The sequence below is a fragment of the Poecilia formosa genome, unplaced genomic scaffold, assembly GCF_000485575.1.
Source record: "Poecilia formosa unplaced genomic scaffold, Poecilia_formosa-5.1.2 Scaffold142, whole genome shotgun sequence".
Classification (NCBI taxonomy): domain Eukaryota; kingdom Metazoa; phylum Chordata; class Actinopteri; order Cyprinodontiformes; family Poeciliidae; genus Poecilia; species Poecilia formosa.
Window position 1 is genome coordinate 1,211,108 of NW_006800081.1, and position 26,886 is coordinate 1,237,993.

At 39.8% G+C, this 26,886-nt stretch overlaps 3 protein-coding genes and 1 long non-coding RNA gene across 7 annotated transcripts; 2 read left to right on the forward strand and 2 right to left on the reverse strand.

Moving 5' to 3' along the window:
- Positions 1 to 345: 345 nt before the first annotated feature.
- Positions 346 to 6,842, reverse strand: luc7l3 (LUC7-like 3 pre-mRNA splicing factor). Of its 2 annotated transcripts, XM_007562900.2 has the most exons (11): positions 6,744 to 6,842; positions 5,324 to 5,390; positions 5,202 to 5,241; positions 4,964 to 5,108; positions 4,764 to 4,838; positions 4,559 to 4,663; positions 4,193 to 4,354; positions 3,755 to 4,110; positions 3,162 to 3,388; positions 2,521 to 2,729; positions 346 to 1,016 (listed from the first exon to the last, which is right to left on the reverse strand). In XM_007562900.2, the coding sequence occupies exons 1-10, from the start codon at positions 6,840 to 6,842 to the stop codon at positions 2,554 to 2,556; spliced, it is 1,452 nt and encodes a 483-aa protein (XP_007562962.1). In that variant the 3' UTR covers positions 346 to 1,016; positions 2,521 to 2,553. The 2 variants fall into 2 exon arrangements, with proteins under 2 accessions (XP_007562962.1, XP_016532339.1); XM_016676853.1 differs by having other exon boundaries at positions 346 to 2,729.
- A 1,613-nt stretch (positions 6,843 to 8,455) lies between these two features.
- ankrd40 (ankyrin repeat domain 40) lies at positions 8,456 to 14,497 on the forward strand. 2 transcript variants are annotated; one of them, XM_007562902.2, is made up of 6 exons: positions 8,456 to 9,020; positions 10,836 to 10,984; positions 11,147 to 11,803; positions 12,106 to 12,287; positions 13,350 to 13,431; positions 13,811 to 14,497. In XM_007562902.2, exons 1-6 carry the CDS (start codon positions 8,887 to 8,889, stop codon positions 13,852 to 13,854), a joined length of 1,248 nt encoding a protein of 415 aa, XP_007562964.1. In that variant the 5' UTR covers positions 8,456 to 8,886; the 3' UTR covers positions 13,855 to 14,497. The 2 variants fall into 2 exon arrangements, with proteins under 2 accessions (XP_007562964.1, XP_007562963.1); XM_007562901.2 differs by having other exon boundaries at positions 8,459 to 9,020; positions 13,350 to 14,497.
- LOC107837456 (uncharacterized) lies at positions 14,292 to 22,777 on the reverse strand. The gene is made up of 3 exons (XR_001663458.1): positions 22,767 to 22,777; positions 15,522 to 15,527; positions 14,292 to 14,695 (listed from the first exon to the last, which is right to left on the reverse strand). It is a non-coding gene; the product is annotated as an uncharacterized LOC107837456 (long non-coding RNA).
- Positions 19,726 to 24,878, forward strand: wfikkn2a (info WAP, follistatin/kazal, immunoglobulin, kunitz and netrin domain containing 2a). 2 transcript variants are annotated; one of them, XR_001663457.1, is made up of 4 exons: positions 19,726 to 20,251; positions 20,934 to 21,250; positions 22,129 to 24,071; positions 24,170 to 24,878. XR_001663457.1 is itself a non-coding variant. In XM_007562903.2 (3 exons), exons 1-3 carry the CDS (start codon positions 20,039 to 20,041, stop codon positions 23,324 to 23,326), a joined length of 1,728 nt encoding a protein of 575 aa, XP_007562965.1. In that variant the 5' UTR covers positions 19,726 to 20,038; the 3' UTR covers positions 23,327 to 24,878. The 2 variants fall into 2 exon arrangements, 1 of the variants encoding a protein (XP_007562965.1); XM_007562903.2 differs by having other exon boundaries at positions 22,129 to 24,878.
- Positions 24,879 to 26,886: the final 2,008 nt, after the last annotated feature.

Sequence of the window (26,886 nt, forward strand, 5' to 3'; positions counted from 1 at the left end):
GTTCCTCAAGGATGGTGATGGCAGTGGGCAAATTGACCTCCTGTAGCAGTCGGTGTTGCAGCGGCCCTGGTGAAGCCTCTGACTGGAAACGTACCGTTTTATTGAAAGAGGATGCCCAAAGTTGTCCATTATGCTCATTCATTTCTTGAACCAGTCTTCTTCATCAGCTTCTTCACCTTCAAGTAATTGGGTCTGCTTACTGCTGGTAGTGGTACCGGATGCACTTGGCGTATCGCCACATTTGTATTCTTTTCCTGTCTTACCAAGCATATTTCAAAACATCTATCAAATATAGAACTCATCACAAAGAAAAAAAATCTCCCTCCCAAAAAAAAAAAACAAGACGAGATTTTACCTTTTAATTTAACATGACAACATGTACATTAAAAGCAAGGCAAAATTTAAACAAATCTTTAATAATGAAGAGCTTCAGATGAGAATTAAAATCAAAATATTTTACATTTATGGGACAAGAGCAATAGCCATGAGCTCAAAGTGGAGGAGGAAAGAAACACTCCCTGTCAAGGATCTTACATTGTACATACGCTTTTAATTGAGGTTTTTTTTTTTTAAAAAAAAAAAAAGAGGTCAGGAGAAGAAGTAGAACCTGACAAAATGAGTACAAACCACGAGCACTGTTTTTATTCAATTTCCACTAAATGCCAAGAAACATAGGACGTGTAAAGATTTTCAACAAAACAAAACAAAAAAAAAAAGCCCATTAAGAACTTTTTCTACACTTTCCACGTGATATCTGGCTTTCATCTATTACCAGTGAATCAGATGAATACGAGATGAACCACAACTGCCTTTTATCCAGCCAATTAAACAAAACAAAAAACTAAAATCAAAGTATTAACCCTCTCTCCTCATTGAGATATATCATTTCATGGTTATTTATTAAATAACCCCCTACACATCTGTGGTTCACCTTGTTTGTAAGCAGCGAAGTCAGGTTCAGGGTAAAGGTGGGCGTGCTCTTCAGTTTCTTCCTCCTCAAGACATTCCAGCTTCCCCTGCAGAGCAAAACGGCCACAACAAACAACGTTAGCAAGGGTCCCACGACATGGGCTTGTAGCAAAGACAACAAGCTACGCAGGCAAATGTTTATCTGCTGCTCAAATATGGTAATTTGTTTTGTTTGTTTTTTTTGGTGGGGAAAAAAAAAAAGAAGAAAAAAAAAGATGGTCCCATTAAACTATAAACCAAATAACAGTTTAGATTTCTTGCATAAACACTGCAGGTTTTGAATACATTTGGCTACTTTGGTATATTTCACCTGCTTTACATTTATAAAAACTTAGCATTATTTTAAAGACAAACCTATATAATATTCCTTTCGCCAAAGTGGAAATACGCCTGACATGTTGGAGAATTTGAGCATAATAATAATAATACTGCGGACACGTCTGTGGCAATTTCAGCCAATGGCAAAAGGACATGAAGGTCGTCTCAGATTATTCATTCAAATAACTCTTCTTCCCCCAACGTGTTACCAAATACAGCAGCAAATCAGACAATTAAAAATATACACACGATGGATACATGTTCTAAAAGAAGTAGCTAGTTGTTTTTTTTTTGTTTTTTTTTTAAACAGGCAACAGCATTCAGAAATGGATGTGGGTAGAGAAAGGAGTACCTGGGGTGAGTACCTGCACAGTTTGACAGTCAGAGAGTATCCAAGATTTTTAATTTGCCCTTTTTCTCATGTGGGTCTCGCTCACAACACCAACGCTGTGTGAGGTATAGAAGTCAGCTGCAATTCATCCGATAAACCCTACACCTCCAGTTAGTGTTGTTAAGACCCCCCCCTCAGATGCTATACCCCCCCCCCCCGTACCCCCCAAAAAAAAAAAAAAAAAAAAAACACAGTGCATGGCATTATCAGGCACAGTAAGCTGGAAAATGGGCAAACTCCCAAAGGTAAAATCTGAACATGTAGAAAACACAGCCACTTAATTTCCTCCCTGAATGGACAAAACAGCAATTACTATGTTTTCCTGTTTCAGAGTAAGAAAAAAATGTAATGAAAAGTAATAATAATAATAATAATAATAAAAAAAAGGTAAAAACATGTATATACAGCTAGAGAAATTTGACTGGATCTGTCATTTCTTCCACAGAGTGAAATTAAACATCTGCAAGGATCAAAAACCGATACAAAACGAGGGGTACCTCTGGGCATGTTTGCTCAGGGCTACACTGGCCTTTCCCTCTTGGCTTTGTGTGAATGTTTTCTACTTTCTTCTCATTCATCGGGCCTAGTCCTTCATCTTCAGTGCATACTTACGATGCACTAATCAAAAACAGGATAAAGATATTTGCATATAGTACATACGACAAAAAAAAAAAAAGGAAAGGAAAACAAAATCATAGGCATTGAACTGAAACAAACAGCGTGGGAAACGGAAGGGGCAGAGAGGGAGGGGTGGAAGGGAGGTAGGACGGCTGAAGGAAAGGGGAGAGAGTGTGAGAGGGAAGGTCGAGAGCCAGGGGGAGTGAAGAGGAGGACGCACTTACCTGAGCCTGATCTGAGGTCCTATCAGATCAGTTTTAATTGGACTGAGTGTCACCTTCAGATTGGAGGAGCTCTTGCTGGCCGTTAAGCAGAGGGGGGGAGGAGGAGGCGGCAGCCTCGGTCTGCATCGGTTCCGGCTCCGACGAAGCCTTAACGGTGGCCGCGTCGCTTTCTTTCTTTGAGCTGCTCTTCTCCTCTGTCGCCTTACGGTCTGACAAAACGGTACAGATATTCAGCGGTTGACCAATTATTACAGTCTGAAACAAACTCGCTGAAAAAGCCTGTTATTCAGGCCAAAACAAAGTAGAACATAACGCACAAGTAGAAGTGAAAATATATATACTTTTTTTTTTTTGCTCACAAATGTAAACCTGAAAAGTAGGATTTTTATTACCACTGGGCTTAAGTCTCTACCAGCTTTCTATCTCTTCCATAAGTTTAATTATTCTTCTGGGGGAATTAGCACAAGCTCAGACTCCAATAAGCCATTTTTGATCTTTACAGATGTTTAATTGCATGATGGATTAAAACTAGCTCAATTATTTCTGTTTGCAGGATTTATCGTTTTTCTCTTTCTACCAAGAACTGGATGACAAAAATCTTCAGTCTGGTGCTTTTTGAGCTGAGGAAAACAGGTTCCTACCTTTTTCTTTTGATGACCGCTCTTTGTCTTTGTCCCTTCCTTTGTCTCTGTTTCTGTCTCTATCCTTGTCCTTGTCTCTTTCTCTGTCTCTGTCCTTGCTGCGGCTCCGGCTGCGATGGCGGTGGGACTTGCGCTCTGAGCTACGCGACCTCCTCTTGTCGCGGCTGCGGGAGCGACGTTTTCTGTCGGATCGCTCGCGACTGCGCCTCCTCTCTCTGTCACGACTCCTGAAGAAAGAGGGAGAACGAGTTGAAGAAAAACTGATTTTTACACACTCAATTTGAAGTGAGACATATCGAAGCACGTAATGTAAGCAAGTCTTCCTACAATGTTCTTGCTTTGAGATGGCAAACGTTAACTGATTTCGTCACGCCAGTTTTCAGATTTTCTGTAAATTCTAATTTTATTATAGTTTAAAGTCTGTTGTTGGGGGGAAACGGTCAAAAGTATTGTTCTAAAATCCTTTTCATGATGCTAAATATCTTTTTATAAGAGTGAAATAATTCATCCAACTGAAAATGTTAATCCCATTTCTTAGCTGATTGTAGATATAGAGAAAAAGAAGAAGAAAAAAAGTAAATAATCGACCATACCTGCTGCGCTTCCGTTCCCTGTCCCGGTCTCGGCTTCTAGACCGCCGGCGGTCGCGGGATCTGCTGCGCCTCTTCTCCGACGTTCGGCTGGAGTGGCGGCTGTTGGAGTGGCTTCGCCTGGCCCGTCTGTCGCGGTCCCGCTCTCGCTCCCTTTCCCTGTCTCGCTCCCTCTCGCGCTCCCGCTCTCTCTCTTTCTCCCGTTCCTTCTCCTTTTCCCGCTCCTTCTCCTTCTCCTTCTCTTCCTCCTCTTTGCGCTTCTTCTCCCGCTCCTCCCTCTCGCGCTCTCGCTCTTCTCGGTCCCGTTTGACAGTGGGGCTCTCGCCTGGAGGGTCCTCAGAGCGACGTCGGAGTTTTTCCTGAGGACACAAATTCCCAATTGGGTGAAAGTCGAAACCAAAAGCATCCAAATTACTTCTCTTAGGCATTTCATAATGTTACCTTAAGCTCCTCTACAGTAGACTTTATCTTAGCATAGCCCATGTGTTGTTTGCCCATTAAGTGATCATCCACCCGGGACTGTGCGTCACCCACGATGAGGAAGGCCCCACACACCTCACACACCTCCATCTGTTTCTCCTGAGCAGCAAAGCTCTCAATAGTCTTAAAAAAGAAAAAAAGAAGAAAAAAAAAGAGCAAAATATTAGTTTTACCCCATAATTAATAAAAACGTAATTCGTTTTGGATTGATGTATTTCAGCACATCGTAGGATAAACTCTTGTTTGGAAACAAACGGTGTTACACAAGCAACACCTACTATCTTGAGCTGCATCGGTAGGCCGATTAGCTGGTGTTAGCTGACTCACCGAGGGGGTGGAGCTCAGCATCTCCCTCTCCTCCTTCAGCTGCTCCACCAGCTTCATCATTCCCTGAGCCTCCTCCACACGGCCCTCCGACCCCAGTTCCTCAATCTGAGGAAGAGAAAACCCATGTTGCAGTTTATTAGCTGAGAAAACAGGAAATCTTGGTAATCTATTACAATTCAATTTTATCAACAAATTAGTTGCAAACCTGTAAAACCAGGTCTTCTATCTTCTCTGTCAGAACTTTAACTTTCTCTTCATTCTTTCCAGATGGACCCGGGCCCTGAGGGAATAAAACCGCAATATCTCATGCAAACAGTGAATTTGTTTTCCCGTGGGGTTTTTTTTTCCACAGTAGGTAAAACTGCATATTTGTGTGAAAAAAAAAATTATGATAAAATTACAAACCCCTGCATTTTGCTGAGCTTGGGAGAGCGCAAGTCGAGCATGTCCTCTACGAATCCGCCGCTCCACTTCCGCCAGGAGAGACTGCAGATACCGCAGGAATTCTCGCTCGTAGCCTTCTTTCATAAACCGAGAACTTTTCTCGTACCTGTGGGAAGAAAGAAGTTTATCAGGTCAAAACACCCAACTGGAAAAAATAAATAAATAAATAAAAAATACTAAAATCTTCAGCAGAACTTACAGTTTCCTTAGATTTTCATCATGGATTTTCTCACAAGGACCTGGAACAAAACAGAAATGCCTCATTACACTACATTATTACAGTATTCAATTATTATTATTATTCTTTCTTTAGGCCCTTACCCAAGTCAGAGCGTGTGTTTGTGAACAGCTCCGCTGGGCAGAAGCCACACAGATAGTATCGACAAACCTAAAGAGAAAAACAGAAATATAAAACTTTTTTTTTTTTCCCCCCCTTAAGTTTATATTCTAAGAACTATTCATGAAGAATTGTAAAACTCTGAAAATCGAGGTTTTCATTCATTCAAGTCGAAAACTATTTCGGACATCTCTTAAGCATAATCAGTGCAAGCACACGGAAGGAGAAGTGCACACTTTTGATTAGTATAATTCAATACACAAACAAAAATAAAGTCAACTTTACTCCAAATCAATTCAGATGTCAGTGTTTTTGCATCAAATGTCACCAACAATAATACTATATTTTCCTCTGACCATATTAAAGAAAATAAGAATCAGCAGATTCTTTAGGTCGGAAAAGGAACTAGTCTGCGTCTTCCCTTTTTTGCTCCAATTGCTTGATTATGCTAAAACCCGCACCACTGCCTTAAAAATGCAACTTTATTTGGCTTCTTTAAAATACAAAATGTATAAAATGATTTGTTATCCATTTTTAATTAAAGTGATGCAACACTAATGTGCCAAAATTAGCTTGAAGTGTAGATTTATTTTCAAATAAACTACATCTATAATTTAGAGATGTGAAATATCCATGTAGCAAAAACAAATCAGAATTAAAAAAAATACATATATTCTTTTTATTTCCTGGCATAACAATCTCAGTCACTGATTTTTTTTTTTTATAATATATATATATATTTTTTATAAAACATATAACTAATTTGGTTATTTGAATAAAACACCGTAACAAGCCAGTTCATTTTAACATCTGAAAAACTAAACACATTTTTGTTTGAGGTTTTAGAGCAACATACCAAACATTTTCTGTGACTTGGATAACAACTTCTCACTGGTTTCAGTGTAAAACGAGGGAAACAAACTACCAACAAACTTTAGCGGTAGCTCTCATTTTAAACCCACACGTGATCTTAACACTTAGAAATTTCTTTCAAGACATAAGACTTAAAGTTACTTATTCGAAGAGCACATATTTGAGAAAAGTGTCTAATCTGACAAAACTTGATTATGACACATTTAAAAGTATCTCTCGGGTGCCTTGAGGCTTTAAAAACCTTGTTTTAACGAGAGCGTTGCCATCCTTCATTGTGATCCACTGGCCTAGCCTAGCTTAACCGTTAGCAATTTCACGTTAAAACCGCTAACATGCGTACCTATACCGCAGTGTCTCCTAAGACCTAATTAGAAAAAAACGTTTTAAATTAAACTTAAAGCGAAAATCCCAGATGAAGAAGCCAGTCGAGTCCCAAACCATATAAGACATGATGCTAGACATCACGCATTGCCTAAAAAAATGTTAGCTCATCACATTTTCGAAGCTAAGGTTAGCTACATGCTAACTTACGCTCTCGTCATCCCATCGCACGTTGGAGCGCTTCTCATCAGGGGCCAAGTTTCTGTCTCTGCCCATTAACTCATCGAGTAACTGGGCTGCAGACAGCATTTTGATAGAACTGCGGTGCCTTCTCCTGGAGTACCGCTGTGTATCCCGAGGAGCCTATTTATTCCAAATACAACGCTAAGTATTTCTAACCAAAATGGCAGACGCTGTAGCAAGCAACAACGCCCGCTCACGGCTTGTCTATGAAAAGGTCAGTCTGAACCGGATGCAAAAACGGATGCAGAGTTCAGTGAAGTCCCACGCATGGTCCCACTGTTGTGAGCAAATGTCTTATAAACTGTGCAATTATTTATTTATTTATTTATTTATTTTGCATCTTACAGATTTTTTCTTCTATGATTATTATTGCTTTTATACTTAATGTTTCAGAGCATATGAAACCATGACAAGAGTACACACAAAATGTAATTTTGAAACTTCAAGTCCAGTTTAGAGAACACAGCTTACCATATTTGCTTGTTTCAACGTCAACAATGAACCAAATAAGGTAAGCTGTTTACAGCATGAATGGAACTGACTGAACCTGAATACTGTCTGATTTGTAGAATCAATCAAGAGATCATAAAACCTTTCTGAAAACATAAAATAGGCTAAAATACATCAAAAAGCAACATCATATAGGCAAACAAAACTGCGGAAGAGATGAGGAAAAAATTCAATGACATATCAGACTCTAAAATGTTACAGGGCTTTGGAATCTACAAACATTTCAATTCAATGACTCATTTAGAACTTAAAGAACATATAGTTAATTTATTAACTTTGTGTTCATGTTAGGACAAATATGAAAAGACTTTAAAAAATTTTAAAAATGACCTTGTCAAAGTTCAGACTTAAATCTTAATTAATTGCTGTGGCATGACTTTGGGTCAGTTTCGCCTTAAAATAAGGGTTTCGTTTGTAAAGTAAATGATCAAATTATACCCTTCTTTATCTATTCTATATCAAAATTATGGCCTTGACTGGTTAGCTTGAGTATTTGGTAGTTAGTGTTTACTCTTTAGTGCACCTTCAAAAAGGTTAGCATTTTTTACATTTCATATTGCCTCTACTAAGTTTATCATCACAATACATAGCCTACATTTTTAAGTTTGTGCCCTGGAAAAATTGATAGTAATTGGTTGACTGTCAATCACACTTTATTGATCTCATAGGAAAATTAAATGTAGCTTATGCAAGGCTTTTCATAGTTATTCTAGATGCTAATGAACAGGAATGATCGTCTCTTACTGTTTCTAATTATCAAAGAACAACAACAACAACAACAAAACCTGATTATGTTATATCAGATCTAGGGTAGCGGCTGCCCTGGCATGTGGATATTTATTTCCCTCTAGTGGTCACATTTTGGAGATGCAATAGTCATTTACCTATATTAGATTGTAATAAACATTACAATAATCCGTAATATTTATTTACATGTGTTTTATTAGTGTGAATGCTGTAGGCATTCGTTTAAAAATAATTCACAGTTTTTTTATATATATAAATAATGCATTAAAAAGATACATATACACGTGTAGTTTTAATAGGCTAATTTAACTCGTTTTTTTTTTGTTTTTTGTTTTTTTTTAAAGATCGGATTTATTTGTTAACCAGACAAAGTTGTGAAAAATATCAATAAAGATTAATGTAACAACAGTAAGTTGAGCTAAAATATGAGAAAGTGGAACCAAATACCTGGGTGCATAATGTTGTCACATCCTAACCCCTCCGACTCGACGAACAGGCGGTGGGTGTTTGAGACTGACAGGACACCGTCACTACTGTCTGAATGACCCGGGCAGGGTACAGTCATTGGTAGTATGACATGAACTAACACCATATTTGAATGTTGAGGGTTTAACTCCAGTCTGAGGATTTGAAGTACTCTTCAAAACGAAGTTACGTTAGCCGAAGCTATTTGTTGTCACAAGCTAGCATCCCCTGTCAAGCTAGCCATTAGTAGGTAAGGTTAGCCGGTTAGCTGACCAGTCTCTCAGCGGGACCTGTGCGGACATTACTAGCGAACACAGTGTAAGACCATATTATTGGCGAGCCACTTTTGCCGTCCTATGGTCTCACTCCGCTAGCTGCTTGTGCCAAAATGTCCACGACTTCGTTGGATAAAGAATTACAGGAGCGACTGAGAGAAGCGTCTGCCATCGGGGATATCGATGAAGTGCGGTCGCTGGTGGAGAGCGGGGTGAATGTTAATTCACAGAACGAGATCAACGGGTGGTAAGTGTTTCTAGTAAATTACCACAGTTTGTGACTGACTTTTTTTGTGCTTAGCTCCACCAATTGAAACCCTCGTAGGAGTCACTGAGCCAAGTGCGTCGTTGTAGGGATAAAATATGGTCAGCGTTATCCTATTAGACTAAGCCTGTTAACCAGTAAGCCTTGCCCCTTTTGCTTCTCCGACCCGTAGAGCTCCGAGTCTGTCGAAATGCCCTTTATCACTCTGGATCCCAGTGTTGCTTTTATAAGGATGCATGACTTCAAATATATTATTTTCTACAGTAAAACTATCACAACGGATCCAAAAGGATAGCATGTTCAAGTGGGGCTGGTGTCATTTATGTTTTCTCTCTGGTTCAACCCACCTGAATCAAAAAAAAAAAAAATGGCTCATTACCAGGCCTCTGCAGAACTTTGACATGTTGAGATTGAGTTAAAGGAGAGCCGCATGTTAAACTGGTTCTTGAGAGCTGGAGGTGGACACCCATTCTATAAAGACTCTGGATCGAATATGGTATCAGGTGCATTTCAATAAATTAGATTTCAAATTTTATTTCAGCAATTAAAATGAAAAATGTTCAAATTCATTTAAAATATTTATTAGACGGAATCCTATTGCTAGCATTTGTTTTTCTTTTAATTGCAGTTGTTATAGATTACAGATAATAGAAACGTAGAAGTTACTTTCTCATATAATCAGACAATTACATAAGCAGTGTTCGCAGTAACTTTTTAGTTACCAAGCTGGCACATGTGGGAGTGTCTCAGGGAGGACATTTTTGAAACATGTAGGACAATGTTCTCATGTACTACAGATTTGTATCTATTTAACAGTGGGTATTGTGGTGACCTCTCACACTTACATAATTCACACTGCACCTTAATCAGGGTAGATTAAAATTTATTAGCTACAGTAAATTACAGCTCTTTAGTCCTGATAAGACATGTGTGTGTGTGTGTGTGTGTGTGTGAGAGACTTGACGCAAGGGATGCCACAGCTGAAGCTCGTATCCTGGATACGTCTGTGTGTGGTGGTTCTTGAAACCCCTGCAGCAGTGCAAGTCTTGTAAATCTCCCCCTAAACCCTCGAATATCCCCGTTTGTGCACCTTTTTTATCACACTACTACCAACCAGCTTCTTTAGGAGTGAACCTTTGTGACAGCAGTCAATAGCCAAGAGTGTGGCCATAACATTAGCATTTCTTTGTTAAGTTTTATTTATTTATTTTTACTTGATCCTCTGAATTTTCCCAATTGTCTGAGAAGCTGTATTACAGTTTAAAAAAAAAGGTTCTGATGACCAAATTCTAAATGAAACAACTTATTGTGCAAAACAAAAAGTTTACCAAAAATGTCGCTCCCATTATTGTGTTACAATATAAATGATCAAATTATAGAGCGTTCTCAAACACCTCTGGTAAACTACACAATGTTTACCAATAATCCCAAAGGATTAGGAAATTTTACTTGAAAGAAAATGTATAATATTTATCTTAGATTTTTGTATAGCATAATGCTAAAAATACCTCGAGTTAATGAATTCTTTCCAGATGGGAAAGAATGGTTGGCATTACAATGCAAGCTTTTTTTTGTTGTTGTTTAATTAAACGTGACGCTTTTAGTTTCAGTTTAGAGATAGCTCGTCTACACTGCACCATCTGGATATATTAGATTTTCAGGTTTCATGGTCTAACAGCAGCCTGTTTGTTTTTAAATGATAAATGTAGACATATTTTTCTTAGATTGTTTAACAAAGAAGCTGCAGAGCATGAACGGATGGAATAAGCAGTTTTGCTTTTCGATTTCTTCCACCAGGACATGCCTGCACTGGGCTTGCAAGAGGAACCATAAGCACATCGTGTCCTACTTACTCAGTTGTGGAGCGGACAAAGAAATCCTCACGGCTAAAGAGGAGCTCGCCTCTCAGCTTACATCTAAACCAGAGATCAAGAGACTCTTGGGAGGTTATATCTTTTTTTATGTTCTTCTTGCTCTTATCATGTTCCAGTTTTGCTATGTTCAGTTAAACCCCATGCCATTATTTGAATAAATATGTCTATTAAAGTATCATCTTTGTCATTATGCCAACCCTTTAATAAATAATGATTGTCTGTGCACTTCCATAGTTGAGGTGGAGGAAGTGCCTGAGGTGAAGGAGCCTGAGTTACCAATCATCCCAAATTACCTCTCCAACCCTCCCTTCATGTATTCCAAGATGGACAATAAGTCAGAGATCCTCCAAATCCAGCCCCTCACACAGAACGGCTCTAGAGATTACACCGAAGACACGCAGAGCGATTCGGCCTCACTGTCCTCCACCGACGAGCTCCAGAAACCCCAGAGCATGGTGTGTGACGGGCCCGCCCCTTCACCAAACCCCGTCGTCAATCACAGCCAACCTCCAGCCGCTGAATTCATTCCTGTGCCTGAGCAAAACGGCGTGTCGGCCAGCATGGCCTCGTCCCACAGCCACACTGTTGTGAACCACACGGTGCCTATTGACCTCTCGGTGGAGCCTCACCTGGTCAACCATGCCGACTACTCCCACATGGTGGCCCACAACGGTACTGTGAGCTCGCCTCCGCTGGCCTCGCCGCGCCCAAGCTTGACCGGCGGCGGTGGCGGCGGCGGCACACAGGTTCAGGCTCCGGTGGCCGGCGCGAACCCCACCATGAGCCGGCAGCAGTCTATTCCACAGCAGCTGAGCTACAACCAGGCCAATGGGCCCATGCCAGCGTTTCAGCCTTTCTTTTTCACCAGCACCTTTCCTGTTAATGTACAAGGTGGGTTAAGCTACTACTTGTTTGTTGTTTCGTCTTTATATGAACAAAATACTGAATCAGCAGCATCCAACTTGCTGAAGCAGAAAAGGCTCTAAGTGGGTGTAACATCACCTAATGTGACCTTTGACCCCTACCATAGAAACAAATATGCAGAGAAGTTTATCTGGTCCGACAAGGTCGCTTTGTTTTATTACACGACGATAATAAACTGGTGACTCAGTAATCCTGAGATCCCATTGTGTCTGTTAAATAAGCCATATTCTGCATGTAATAAGGAGGTATCGCTCGCTCTTTTCTTTTAGAGTTGGTTCTGAAGGTTCGAATCCAGAACCCAAATGCACGGGAGAACGACTTCATCGAAGTAGAACTGGATCGTCAGGAGCTCACCTACCGTTCCCTCCTGAGAGTCTGCTGCCGCGAGCTGGACATCAGCGCTGAACATGTGGAGAAGATCCGCAAGCTGCCAAACACCATGTTAAGAAAGGTACAGCCGACAGAGACGTGCTGTGCTGCGGATCATGTCCTCATGCGTTGCTATACATGTATTGTTAAAGAAAAATTCTGTCTGCAAATCGAAGTGTATTTAACTTAGGGCTGCAACTAATAATTATTTTAGCAATTGATTATTCTGTTGATTGATTGAATAAAAAAAAATTCTGCAGATTTTTCATTTAATCTTTTAAGACTTTTTTTATACAATATTAGAAATACATTAAAATAAGAAAATACACATTTTATTGGCTGAAATGCATTAATAGCATTCCATTATTGAACGTTTGGTTGTTTGTAGCAAAGCATCCATCTATAGCTAAAAACATATTTCTAACATCGGCATGTGAAAAGCTTAACCCTTTCTACTTGTCTTAGCATCAGTATGGTGTTAAGCTAATTTGTTGATTCATTTCTGGATAATAATTGGGTAGCAAAAGGTTTTTAATAGGACTTCAAAAAAATTGAACCAGGTGAATCTAAAATTATACCACCTGAGTTCTGGGTATAACATTTTTATCAGTTTTCTTAAATATATTTTAAATGCAAACCTTATAGAACTTTTGTACAATTTAAGACTGAATGTGTTCTTCTTTTACAAAGTGGGACATTCATTTTGAGTCTTTTTACTCCAGGTATCCATTAACAGATTACTAAATTAGTTGACAATTATTTCAATAATCGATTCACCACAGTTAATTGTTTTAGCCCTAATTGAAATTATGTGATTAAAAAGTCAACCATTTCTTCTGAACATTGCTTGATAAAGGTAGTATTTTTAAATCCAATTGTAAAAGACAGAACCACAGGCAAGCTTCCTAAAAGTCTATTACATTAGTAATATTACCGCAGTAACTCAACCTTAATTTCAAAACTTTTTTACTCTCCTTAAACACTTAAATTGTCCTAATCTAAGGTCGTTGTTTTTTTCAAGGTTGGCAGCTCATAGTTGAGAAACTTACACCAACCTTTCTCAAGACAACATTGTCATTAATGCACTGGTGTTTTTATAAGGCAGCAACTTCCTTATTTCAACCGATTTGTCCTTCCTGTTCAGGACAAGGACGTGGCTCGGCTGCAGGACTTCCAGGAGCTGGAGGTTGTGCTGGAGAAAGCAGAAGGCCTGTCCCTGTTCTCTGGTACGGGGAGCCTGACAGACAGGCCCTGCTACAACATGAAGGCCTCTCGCCTCACTTACTGAAGCAAACCCAGACCCAGAGGTCTCCCTGACGACGACGGGCTTCTGTAGCTTCCCTCGAGCAACCTCAGATAGTCGCCCTGCCCGGCTCCTTTGTTCCAGCTTTGATGTTTGACCAATATTCCAGCTGGGATTTGTTTGTACAACTGTAGCTATTGTCCTCCTCCTGTCCTCTTCTGGGCCTGCTGCTGCTGCTGCTTTAGTGTACCCGAATCAGTTCCAGGTGAAAGCTGATGCATGGTATCCTTGAATATGTGCAACGTATTTGACCCCTCTTTTTTTCCCCTTTATCATGCCCCCCCACTGCCCTTTGTGCCAAGGTGTAAGTGGGTCAACAGAGGGGGACGTTGGCTTGTCTTCCTAACGGGCTGGATTCTGCGATCGCCTTATAAGGACAAGTTTTTAATGTGGAAAACTGGCCAAGAGGACATCAGGAAGGATTAACATAAGATCATCATCAGACCACCATGCCTGATGAGCTGCAGCACTGTGGACCACACAGCAACTTCTGACAGAATGAGCTACAGTCATATCCGATAGTCTTGGTTGTGCACACATGCTCTTTGCATAAACCATAGTGTCTTCTCACAGACGATATCTGTTATTAGCCAAATGAAAGCAAAGTTTATCTCACTTAATTAGGAGTAGTACATTTATTGGCCTCAAGTATATTTTCATCTGCATCCCCTCAGAGATGATTTAAAGAAAACTTATTTCCCGCTTTTGAAATAATTCAGCTGTACACTGTGGTGAAGGAATAACACCGGAGCTGTTTTTTTTATTTTTTTTTGTTGTTGTTTCTTAACATAACACTACATTGCTGCTACTGGTTTATGTTCAGCAGCCAGAATCATACTTCAGTTTTCAGAGCAGAGCCACATCTTGCATTCTGGTGGCAAAGCAAATGTGTATGAGGTTTCAACTTAAAATGTTTAAATCCTGCCTTGTGTTAAATATTTTTCAGTTTCTGTCAATTTTAGTGTCGATTTAGAATTGAGACCAAAAAAGAAAGAAATAAACCGAACTAGCCAGCAAAGATGATAATGTCACTAACAAATCTATCACTGCTTTAGAGGAGAATGTAGCTTTGTTTTCATGTTTGTTTTCTCACAAATGCTAAAGGAAAACATACAGATTTAGTTTTCTCTTGGAACTTGGCCATGATATTCTTTGCTCTTGTTGAGGACTACGCATAATATAAATATCTGTTCAAAGCCACTCTGGTCCTCTTTTTGAATCATTATTTCAGATCTAACATATTTGCCTTTGACACTTTTTCTAGCTTGACAATTTAAAAAGTTCACTTTGAATTTGACTTGAAGAATATCTTGAACACTGAGGAAAAAACATATTTACTCTAAAGACATACACTTGTGTTAGTTAGCGGATTTGTTTACGCTGCCTATGTTAACGTGTTACTGGGGCTCCTGTTTAAAGTTCAGCAAATGGACACTAAACATGTCTTACAATCAGCATCTTACCTTGTGGTGAGAGTTTAATTCTCTGAATCTACTTGAGCCTCTAACTCTTTGTTTTAATTTGGGTTTTAGGTAGTGTTTGTGTGTATTGTTTACCAGCTTGGCCGGGTTTTTTTTTGTTTGTTTGTTTGTTTGTTTTGTGTCAAAAAAATCTGCAGTTGTGCAGGAGTTCATCACCGAAAGACCCGAAATGCTTTTGTTAAAGTGCAATGGAAGAGGAACGTGTTTCAGTAAGAAGAGAGGGACGACATTATGAGAAGTTATGCCACGCGCGAGAAGCTGGAGCTTGAAATAACAAAGCAGACATTGTGAACTGAAACAATGTATGCTAAGTGAAGTTTGCTTTTGTTTTATTTTTTAAGAAAATTTGACTTTGTGAAAAGGGGATGCCTATGTTGTGCTTGTTGGTTGCACATTATTTCAAAAAAACAACACAGTTGGAATTAACCTATGCATCCAGAGTCTGATATTTTTATATACAGTAGGACCTGTATACATGTACAAATAATCTAATAAATAGGCACTGTTAAAATTGTGATTTTGTTCTGGAAACCTTTAACTGTTCTTTGATAAAGCATGGTAAATGAAACAATCTGTTTTCCTCATCCTTTATTTTAAATGGACTGTATTTTATGTTTTTCTTTTCTTGTTTTCCTTTTCATTCAGACAGAAGATTGACCATTTTTTATTTGAGTAATTCCCGACAACATAACTTCAGCAGCACTGCTGGAATTTTCAAAGTTACCTTGTTCAATCTGACAATAATCAAGCTCAGAATATTTTTTAATGTATCAACTATATAGATATTGATAATGATCTGTGTCAGATTTTCAAACAACTGAGAAACTTCAATTAATAGCTAAACATTTAAATATAGAGATTTGGAATATTTTGGTGCCAAAGTACTATTTGTATAGTGTATTTTTTTAATCCACAAAGTGTCAAATTTAATCACACCAGTTTAAAAGAAAGCAACAAATTAACATTTCTATTCATGTTTTGCACTATTATTCTGTTAGCACACCCATTGTGTTCAAGTCTCAACCAGCTGATTGTTGATTTCGTCTGAAATTGTAGAAATGACGCATTTATGAGATTTAGACCAGGTAGTTTACTTAATATTTTAAGTTCTTCTGTTTTATAGTAGGGTGATGCTTTGCATCAGAGGGTTCATTTTTGCTACAACAGAGTAATAATGCTAAACACACAATAACTGGGTTGGGAATAGACGCAGCAGGCTAATGTTAAGCTACAGTGCTCATAATTATTTTGAAAACCTGAGCATTTTAGAAGAGTTTGTTGAATTGCAGGAATTGCACCACCTTCCAGCTGCAGGGTGCCCTGCATGTTCAGTCAGTCGTCACATGCATCTGCACAACAACCCACTGTTGTGTGACCCTGTAATGATCTTGCAGAACATGAGGCTTTGTTGTGTTCCCTGTCCGACTTAAAGAACACAAACAGCACCTACTTTACGGCCACGTCGTCACTGCTGTATCTGTGAAATGAAGACATTGGTGTTCACGTGGTGACCAGATGTCCAGGTGATGCAATGTGCAGAGGACAAATATTACAAAATCTACACAGAGGGTCGCAAGTACTGCGACTTCATACAAAGGACGACGCTACGCATGGCCAGTCTTCTGGCCTTGGTGTGTTTCTGTTGGATGTCTAGGCGCAGCCGTGCTGTGGCTGGATGTGCCCCTCTCCTTTGTTTTGAAATTAGAATGCACCTATAATAGACATCTAGACATCCAGCACAGGGAGTAGAAGCAGTGGATCTACATGGTCAGGCAGCATTAGTCGCAAATTCATTTCTCTGTCACTAAGCGTCATTCTCTAACAGATCAAAAAGTATATCCCAAAAATACTTTTGGGAACAAACAACAAATAAAATACATTATAGTTTGTGGTTTAAAAAAAAAAAAAAGTGAGAAATCCTCATTTCGCTCATTCCTCTTTACAAAACTGTACTAAACCCCGCATAGACTCACCGTCTGAGCTACGATTGCTCACAGACACGGTGAAGGTCAAAGTCAAGGTCTAATTGCAGACAATACATGACTGAAGGCTGGTAGAGCGGCCCCCACGAGGGGTCCCGCATGTAGCTTGATTCAATATGCTACATGCCCTGTAGCCTCAGTGTTGACAATGCTGGGAATGCAGGGTCTTGAGGGGTGAAGGTTAAGGGTGGGGGGCCTAACGGGAGAGGTGGGGGGAACAAGTGGGTGAGTAGACAGTGAAAACACAGCTTGACTGTGTTTGCACATTTGCAACCAATTGAACTTGTATATTTGTGAGCAGTTCCACTTTCCTATAACGGAATCCCTGTCACTAATGCATATCAGCAGCTAGATAAACAGATTTTGGCCTCATGGCTGATGATCCCACTTTTCCTTTAAATGTCCGGAGATGTCTCGCCTGTTTACATGTGAATTCCCTCACAGACAACAGAGACCAGACAGAGACCGCTGGGTTTGGCCTGAAGATCTCCGGGCCTCATTAGAAGCAGCAGGGGTCCGGCTTGGGAAGCATAATATCCATATCTCCGACTGCACCCTGCATGCACCACAATAACAAGTATTAAGGTTTAAAACATTACCATAGAGAGCCATCCATGGGAGAAATTCTCCATCCATTTACAAACTTCTGCTGTTGCAGTTTTACCAGACACTTTGTCTGAGGTTTTAATTTTTTTTCTTTTTTTTTTTTTTTTGCACACTGGAAATGTTTTGAGCACAAACAACCTGTTTAAAATCACAGGTCTTTAAACTTAAAGCAATTTATGTCTAACTTTATCCACGCCTCTCCTAAACCTTTCGTCTTTCCGTCTGTTGTCTATCCCCGACCACAGGGACTCGCTGTCCTTCAAGACTCGAGCAGAATTCAAGTTTCAGTCACTCACAGCAAGTTTTACAGATGTATCAATCAACTTCCATAAAGTTCCTCTTTTGTCTTGACAGATCATTTTCCAAATGTCTTGTTGACTATTAAAACTAGTGTTGGAAATTACTTTCTAGACTGACATTTGTCAATAACCTAATTCCTCATCTCATTGTTTTTAGATTAATTCTTGATTCATACAGGCCCAGCAGTAATTAAACAGTTTTTGTCTAATTATGCTGTGTGATTCCAGGTTGGCTTGGATAACTTTGGTTTTTTTTTTAATGATATGCTTTTTGTATTTACTCAGATAATCCTGTCTGTCTGATGTAAAAACATTTCTAAATGGTCTGAAATATTTATGTTTGACAAAAAAAAACAAAAAAAAAAACAGCAGAAATCTGTAAGAGAGCAAATATCTTTTTTTTTTACAATATAGAAAAAAAATATTTTATATTACTTTCAAACAATGTTTGAAAGTAATTGCAAACTAATTTTTCTTTCTGTTTTAAACAAGCTGAAGCATTCACACCAGCTGTTTGTTTTGAAGCCTTCTCTTCCAGGAATTGCTTTTATTCGCAGCATGACTTCAAGCTGTCTGCACTACTTGTGACTTCTTGCATGTCAATATTGTGCTATCAGCAGATGGTGTCTATAGTACTCCATTGTTGACTGCAGTATTGCCTTCTCAGAGTTAAGATAGGACAACTATTAACAACATATTTTATTTTCGAGGAAATAAACTGCAGCTGGAGTGTAGCTGCAGTTTACCCTCCAGCTGTAAACTGCAGCTACACTCTAAATTAAAGTGTTTCTTCTTTCTGTTTGCATGTGCAAGTTTGTTACTCTGTATGAGAAGCTATTAGTGCCAAAAATCTTACCCTTGCTGTAAAAAAAAGTAATATGGAAATCACTGACAGCGTAAAAGCCGATTGAGCGCTGCTTTGTATGTCATGCAGCTGCTCAATAGACTCATGTTCATAAGGGCTGCAACAAACAAAATGTTGCAGCTCTTATGAACATGACAGAGCAAGATTTTTTTTTTTTTTTCAATTTTCCATCATGTGCAACTTGTTGTCATGATATATGATACTGTGGTCAAGTTTTTCACCACTTCTATAGAGTCCCTACTTATTCAAAGTACTTATTATTTCAAAATTTCTTCATTAGGCCGGTCGATACTGTAAGTAGTTTGACACTAATTTCTTCCCATAAATACCATCTACTTGTACATGTCTGTACAAATGTGTGCTTAATGGTTTGTTGGTTTGATTGCTTTTTGAAGTCAGAGGTGAAAAATAGCATCACATAGAGTTTAGGGCGTTCAAATCAGAGAGATTATCCACTGTATCTGCTTGCAGTCGTGTTTAAAATTAAACTACGATTCTATAAAAATGCAGAAATCAATCAAAATCTTACAAAGTGGAGTGAATTTGGCGTCATCTACTGGAGATATCTTGCTTAGACGGCCAAACTAAATATGAAACTGCACAGCGTAAAGCATATAAAATAATCAGATGCTCTTGAGAGATTCCGCAGGGTACTTGTTTAAGTAATTCATTGAGCATGCAATTAAAAATAAAAAATATATAATGAGTCTATTGTTATGCAAGTGTGTCATTATAAAAGAAATCTAAAATGAACCCATTTTCAATTTAATATATTTCAAATCTTTTTTTAAACTCATAAATTCTTAGTTTATGACTAGTTTCATGTAACATTTTGAGACCCTTAGAGTAAAAATAATCCTCCACCTTCCACCGACTTTGCCAGCTAAGGGTTAAGGCTGCCGCAGGTGTCTGGCCAGTTCTTCATGAAACAGCAAACTTTTTTTTTTTTTTTTTAATTAAGTTGATCATGACTGTAACGCAGCTGGGGGTTTGCTGTGCGAGCAGACAGGCCACTGTAATTCATGTAGCCATTAGCTTGAGGGGGGTTCGCACAGCCACCGTCAGCCTCAAACCGAACCCTTCCTGCAAAGCGTGGAGCGACAGCAGAACCTGAAAACTCTGCGGCTCGGGACCCAATCCGGGACGCTCGCTATACGATCCAATACATCTGAGTGGTTTTTGAGATTAATTAATGACATTTCTGGCAGCTTGAAGACTTTAATCAACGTTGCACTTTTGTTAAACTTCCAGCATTTTTGATTTCCCCCCCTTACCTCCCACCCCCGTCTCTATCGAGATGTGGTGGATGCTGTTTCCCCGATGGATTTGGTTTGTTCTTGGACATTCCTGGACTGTACTCCTGCATACGAACTGCCGGGTGACAGCGATGCCTATGATGTCCGCGGCGAAGGTGGTGTACTCTCACGCAGGTCTGTGTCCCAATGACCTGAACCCCAACCTTTGGGTGGACGCGATGAGCACCTGCATGCGGGAGTGTGAGTCCGACCAGGTGAGCGCACACCTAACATGTTAAGAGTAAAATAATTGTGCTAAATAATCGGCATAGTGAGAACGAGTTGAAAGTCTTTTAAGATTGTAGTAGAAAACCTGAATCACAAACTACGCTGCGCGCATCTCTTCCATATTCTGATAAAATAAACAATAAAACATTTCAAATTATTATTATTATTATTTTTTTTATCGTTTTAATTCAACCATGCTGTTATTAGATGCTAAATTACTGTGCGTCGTTTCCAAAATGAGCCCTGTTTCATTGTTAAAATAGTTAAAATAGAATTAAAGTAATGGACTGATGACCCCAGTTTCTGAAAACACTGATTTGGATTAATCAAACATGACAATGTGATAAATCTTATTTAATTTACACATATTTACAGCATCCTCCTCATTAATTGACGTCTCTAATTTGAGCACATTTATTGAGTGGGGGAAAAAAGTCCCTCTTCAAGACATTTTGTGCACCCTACTCTTCCACATAGCTAACCACATAACTTTCTTTTTCAGTTTCTCTTTGTTTTTTCTTTCTTTCTTTGTTTCCCTTCTTTCCTTCCTTCGAAAGAAAGAATTATTTAGCATAGCATTACACCACTGCAATAAGATAAATTATTTCAATGATTTTTCCCACATCGTTATCAGTGTCCAAACCCCATGTTTTCCTTCCCTAACCTCAGGACTGTGAGCCATTCGAGAAGTGCTGCCCTAACGTTTGCGGCAACAAGAGCTGTGTGGCGGCACGCTATATAGACGTCAAGGGCAACAAGGGCCCCATTGGCATGCCAAAGGGCGCCACCTGCGACAAGTTCATGTGCACCCAGCAAGGCTCCGAGTGCGACATCTGGGACGGCCAGCCTGTTTGTAAGTGCAGAGACCGCTGTGAGCGGGAGCCCCACTTCACGTGTGCGTCTGACGGCATGACTTATTATAACAAGTGCTACATGGACGCAGAGGCCTGCTCCAAGGGTGTCTCAATCACTGAGGTCACCTGCAGGTAACATGTTAAGTATTTTAGACATTTATTTGCCTGATTCGTGAGGTAAACGTCTTTTGCTTCTGCCATCGAAGTCTAAGTAATTTTATTTCTTGACTTTTTACAGTGTCTCGCAAAAACCTTTCTTACCACTTTTAACTTCTTCACATTTTGTCACATTACATTTTAAAAAAAAAAGTTGTATGTTGGGATGTTATGTGACAGAACAACAAAAAGGTTATAAAAGTAGTTTTCAAAAAGTTTGCAAATAAAAATGTGAAAAGTGTGGAAGGATTGTGTTGCACCAAAATAAAATCTGGTTAACCAACATAAATCACGTAATGTATTAATAAAGCCCAGCTGTGTGTAATTTACTCTGATTGTAATTCAGCTGTTTTGTGAAAGCCTGGAAGGCATGTGGGGAAAATTACATCACAACAAAGTCATGCAACAACACAGTGGCTTCAGTCAGAGGCTTCCTCAGGTGTCCTGCAACACATACCTCTTATAGGAAATCCCTCCTGCCAACGACAATAACCATCAGCATGTGACCCTCAGAAAATATCTAATTTCCTATGATAAAGAGCTAAATTTAAGTTAACTAATTTTGAAATGTATAATAAAGAAACCATACAGAACTGTGATAATAGAAACAGCAGCATTTATTGTCCCGCAAAGGGGAGCTTCAGATAAATATTTGTAGAACATTAATGTAGGATTAGTTTATGAAACACCGACACAAGATTTGAACATCTCATGTCATGTCATAAAGCTCCAGATCCAAAAAACTGACTGCCACAAAACACAAAGATCAAGATTTTTGCTAGGCACTGTAGAAGTAGTGCATATATTCCTTGCCATTTATCACTGACTCACTATCTCATTTTATCTACCTACAGGTATCACCTGTCCTGGCCAAACACAAGTCCAATCCCCGTGGAGACCACATTACATCCCACTACCGCCCTTCAGACCACCATCCCAACTGACATTCAGCTTCCTGCCATACACAACTCACCCATCAAACAGATTGTGTTTGTGGGTGAGACGGCCAGCTTCTTGTGCGAGGCGTCAGGGAAGCCACAGCCAGAAATCACCTGGGAGAAACAACTGAAAGGCAAGGATAATGTGATAATGAGACCCAATCACGTACAAGGTAACGTTGTGGTGACCAACATTGGCCAGCTGGTCATCTACAACACCCAACTTCAAGATGCCGGAATCTACACATGCACAGCGAGAAACGTCGGGGGAAGCGTGTCGTCACACTTCCCCCTGGCCGTGATCAAGAAAGAACCGAGAGGCAAAAGTGCGGAGGGGAACAACACCAACCTCCCGTTCCCAGCAGCCGAATGCCTCAAGAGTCCCGACACAGACGACTGTGGAGAGGAAAGCATCAGCTGGTACTACGAGCCAAAGAGGAACAACTGCTTCACCTTTACCTACAGCCAGTGCAATAAAAACCTAAACCACTTTGACACCTACGAAGTGTGCATGCTGTCCTGTGGGGGGGAGCTGGCGGCCCCCTGCAGCCTACCAAGCCTACAGGGTCCTTGCAAGGCATATGAGCCTCGCTGGGCGTACAGCAGCACCCTGAAAAAGTGCCAGTCCTTTGTTTATGGAGGCTGTGGCGGCAACGAGAACAACTTTGAATCTAAAGAGGCCTGCGAAGAGATGTGCCCCTTTCCGAAGAACCACAACTGCAAAGTGTGCAAGCCTCGAGGCAAAATGGTCTCCAGCTTCTGCAAGAGTGACTTTGTGATCCTTGGGCGCATGACCGAGCTGACAGAAGAGCAAGAGTCAGGGCATGCATTGGTGACCGTGGAGGAGATCTTGAAGGATGAGAAGATGGGCCTAAGGTTCTTCGGCAAGGAACCTCTGGAAGTCACCCTTCTGAACATCGACTGGAACTGCCCCTGCCCTAACATCACCATATCCGACGGACAGCTGATCATTATGGGGGACGTGCACAACGGGATGGCCGTCCTGCAGCCCGACAGTTTTGTTGGCTCCTCCAGCACTCGCAGAATCCGAAAGCTGCGCGAGGTTGTCCAGAAGAAAACCTGCGATTTCCTCAAAGATTTCTCTTCAACCTAATATCAGGCCAGCAATACAGCTCCTTTGTGTTTGTTTTCAGATTGCTTTAAACTCCTGTGACCTCAACAGTCTGTCTGACAGCCAGTTTTTTTTGTTTTTTTTTATTTTCCCGCCTTGTTCCTACTCTTCTCAAAAGATCTTAGAAAACTGTTTTCAAAATGTATTTACTCTGAGAAAAATATTTAATATTTTACCCTAACAAATCATATATTTTATGCACTAACATTATTCAGTTAGTACTATTTTCATACAATTATTATATGCCTTTTGTTTTGATGGGTGTTTTGTACTGTTCGTACTGTGTGTCAGCTGTCTTTAGCTCTTAAAGGGATAGCTTGGGTGCTCAGGAGATTTTAAGAGGAGTGATGATCTTACCTGCTGTAGATAAATACGGTTTGAGAATTAATTATATAATATTTTTACAAATTGCTAGCAAATTTGTGAGACTAGAATTTCATTCAATATGAGGGAGTTCAGAAAGGCAAGATAATTACTGCTCCTAACTTCTTCACCAAATGGACTAAATATTAACTTAAAGGGAATGTCAAGTAGTTTTGAAGTGAGGTCTTGATAAAAAGAAAAGAAAAAGTCATAAGTAATTAATATCTTATATTCAGTAGATCACTCAATATACGCCTTCACTTGGTAGAAAACTTGATTAGTTAAGCCTGAAGGCCAAAGCTAATGCCAGTCTGAGATAGGCTAACACCAACCTGGACTTCTACTGCCTTAAAGCAATTCTGATGTAAAATTATAGAAAATAAAATTACAGAAGAATCGCTGCAGTTTATGTAAGCACTACTTAGTTAACCTTTAATTCATATCCACATTTGTATTGGTCAGAAACCCTTACCTTCATTCTGCCTAGTTAGCCTCAGAGGCTGAACACATCAGCTCATTCAAAAGCATTGTTGCCGTTTATGCTACTCTATAACACAAGTAGTTAAATTATGGAATAGTGTAGCAGTATAAAGTTGAATAGAAATAGCTCTCATTTAAACTGTCTATTACGTACCTGATAGTGACTTAAAGGTACAGCAGTCACTGTAAGTTCCTTTTTATTGAGTCTGTGACCTGAGTTGTTTTACGCTGGTAGAAGTCCATGTTTTTTGGGGGCCCATTTGGGACTAAATATCATTTGCTCAGCCTCTGGAGTCAACTAATCCGGAGCTTACACAAACTGAAGATGTCAGAGGAGCTTATAATGCAGATAAATTGTTTACTTTTTATAACTGCTTAACAGAACCTCGCATTAAAATTCCTTAGCTACCCCTTTGAGATCACAATAATGCAATACAAAGCCTCAGTTTGTCTGCCAGAAACAAATAAGCTCTTGGGTTCCATTTTTTTGTGGAATCACTGTGTTTCATTTACAACACTGAATATGTTTATGGACTTGTTTATGTCATATTTATTTTTCTTTATCTCTATCTTAGGACCTTGTTAAATGGATATATGCAGTACAGATGAATATGAATCTAATTACTTACAGAGCATTTTTTTTTGTCCTTTATAGCCAATATTAGTAAATAAATAAAGATGATTTCTGAATATCTCTCTGTGCTCTTCATTTTTTGTAGCGTCAGTCCTCAGCTGAAGGGAATTCAAGCAGTTTGCCGATTTGCCTTAGCGCTCTTTTAAGACATACTTCCATCCATGTCCTCCTCCTTTGCTCTTGTGTGTAACACTCACACACTCGGGCTCTTGTCTGGCATTAAAGTCTGAAGCAGGTCACATTCCAGCCCAGCTGCGGTGGCCTGCCGAGCTGTGTGTGTTGTGTTGTGTCTGGGTTTGGGGCCCTCGCATAGCACACACCCCGCCGGCCGTCCATTCGCGTTGCGCGGCCTCTTTCATGTGCAAGAGGCCGGGGTGAAGGGGATAGGGAGGAGGAGAGGGACGCTGGCTGATTCTTTTCCTTTCATTCACTTCTGCCGGTCACATCTGTGTTTGGAAGACATAATAGAAAACACAGAGCAGAAAGGAAGGGGAGAAAAACATTAGGCGGTAGGAAAGGTTATCGGTATAACGTTTCTACACTTTCATGGCAAGATCTTTACGAAATCCCGGTGCCTCTGGAGCTTGTGATGCAATGTGCGCTGAAGCTCATTAAAAATCTGTCTCAAAGACCAGCTGAGCATACATTAAGCGAGTGCTAACTAATGCATGTTGCCTCCCTTCCCCCTCTGAGCTTTATGTCTCCTGTTCTTGTGCCTGCTTCCTCAACCGTTTGCCTCCTCGGATCGGACAGACGACCAGCCTCGGGAGATGAACTCTGGCCTTGCTAATGAAAAAGGGGCCGCGGAGGAAAAAGGTCACTTTCATTAGAACTGTTGACAAGTGTTAAGTAACTGGCTGCCCTCCAGACTGAACTCCACGGAGCCTCCTTGATGTTCTACGAATCACAGCCGGCTGCTGATTTCAGTATCACGTTCACTTGGAGACCACCAACTAGGCAACCTGCCAGACAGACTAGAATAATAGACCAGAAAGTCGCAGCTACACACAAGGAGCAAAAGCAGGGAAAAAAGAACTTGGTATTCAGAAAAGATATTTACTTTCCTTTGAGATACATCTGTTTTTCACATCCCAGTAGCTGCCCTTTGATAATAAAACTCAGATCTAAGGATGCCACCTGTAAGGTCCATTCGAAACTGTTCTAGGCATCACTTATGCATCAGAAAAATATAATACAAGGCAATTATTATTGCGTATTATTTTCACTAAGGATGCTCTGTCAGCTTTGTTGATGGTCAGCTAAGTTTGTTCTTTTTAATTTAAGCTGAATGAGTCATACATAACAAGGAAAAAAGAAATAATCTGCATTTTGCTTATACTGACACCCTCAAGGCTAGACATTTACACACATTTCCTTAATATTTGGAAGAAAGTCATTTAAGCTGTGTGATGACTTGGTACAAATATTTTGAGGACAACTTGTAGAATCTTCTTCCAATAATTTTCTGGGCTTTAGGTTCATTCCTTCAGACTGAATTTGTGTAACTGCCTTGCTGGAAAACACTTTTTTCTCACACAAACGTACTGTAGGATTGGGATCAGGGCTTTGTGGTTGAGACTTTAACTAAAAACCAAAACCTATTTAATGCAACTAGTAATGGCATCCACAAGATGGCAGTACTTCACAATGAAAGTAGACAGTTTTGCGACAGAGTTAAAAAAAAAAAGAGGAATCTTTTCTTGTTGATTGCAGAGTGGGAGTCGGTTTCTTTTCACAAACTATGATTACCACAGAAAAATGATCCGTAGTAGATATTTTAAATCGTGCACTATCTAAGCTTTGAAGCTCATTTTCTTATGATTTCCTGACTTCCTGTCAACCACTTCCAAACTCCCTCTACTCAGAGAAAGAGTCACACGCCACTTGAATGAGTCTAATAGCTGTCAGCCAGATGGTCTGATAGATTGTGGTTGGTGGAATGGATGAAGAAATCTATTACTGGATGCAGTCCCTGCACAAAATAATAGGCACAATAACACACACACACACACACACACCCACACACACAGAGCTCTGTACAGCACAGCTGGTCTGTATTCAGGCA

What these genes read in the sequence shown, in the direction of transcription:
- wfikkn2a (XM_007562903.2), top strand. Translation starts at nt 20,039, where the DNA reads ATGTGGTGGATGCTGTTTCCCCGATGGATTTGGTTTGTTCTTGGACAT. An exon ending in GGGAGTGTGAGTCCGACCAG is followed by an intron (nt 20,252 to 20,933) that starts GTGAGCGCACAC and finishes CCCTAACCTCAG; the next exon opens with GACTGTGAGCCATTCGAGAA. An exon ending in ATCACTGAGGTCACCTGCAG is followed by an intron (nt 21,251 to 22,128) that starts GTAACATGTTAA and finishes ATCTACCTACAG; the next exon opens with GTATCACCTGTCCTGGCCAA.
- luc7l3 (XM_007562900.2), bottom strand. Translation starts at nt 6,842, where the DNA reads ATGCTGTCTGCAGCCCAGTTACTCGATGAGTTAATGGGCAGAGACAGA. An exon ending in AAACACACGCTCTGACTTGG is followed by an intron (nt 5,242 to 5,323) that starts GTAAGGGCCTAA and finishes GTTTTGTTCCAG; the next exon opens with GTCCTTGTGAGAAAATCCAT. An exon ending in GCGGTCATCAAAAGAAAAAG is followed by an intron (nt 2,730 to 3,161) that starts GTAGGAACCTGT and finishes CCGTTTTGTCAG; the next exon opens with ACCGTAAGGCGACAGAGGAG.
- ankrd40 (XM_007562901.2), top strand. Translation starts at nt 8,887, where the DNA reads ATGTCCACGACTTCGTTGGATAAAGAATTACAGGAGCGACTGAGAGAA. An exon ending in GATCAAGAGACTCTTGGGAG is followed by an intron (nt 10,985 to 11,146) that starts GTTATATCTTTT and finishes GCACTTCCATAG; the next exon opens with TTGAGGTGGAGGAAGTGCCT. An exon ending in CAAACACCATGTTAAGAAAG is followed by an intron (nt 12,288 to 13,349) that starts GTACAGCCGACA and finishes CTTCCTGTTCAG; the next exon opens with GACAAGGACGTGGCTCGGCT.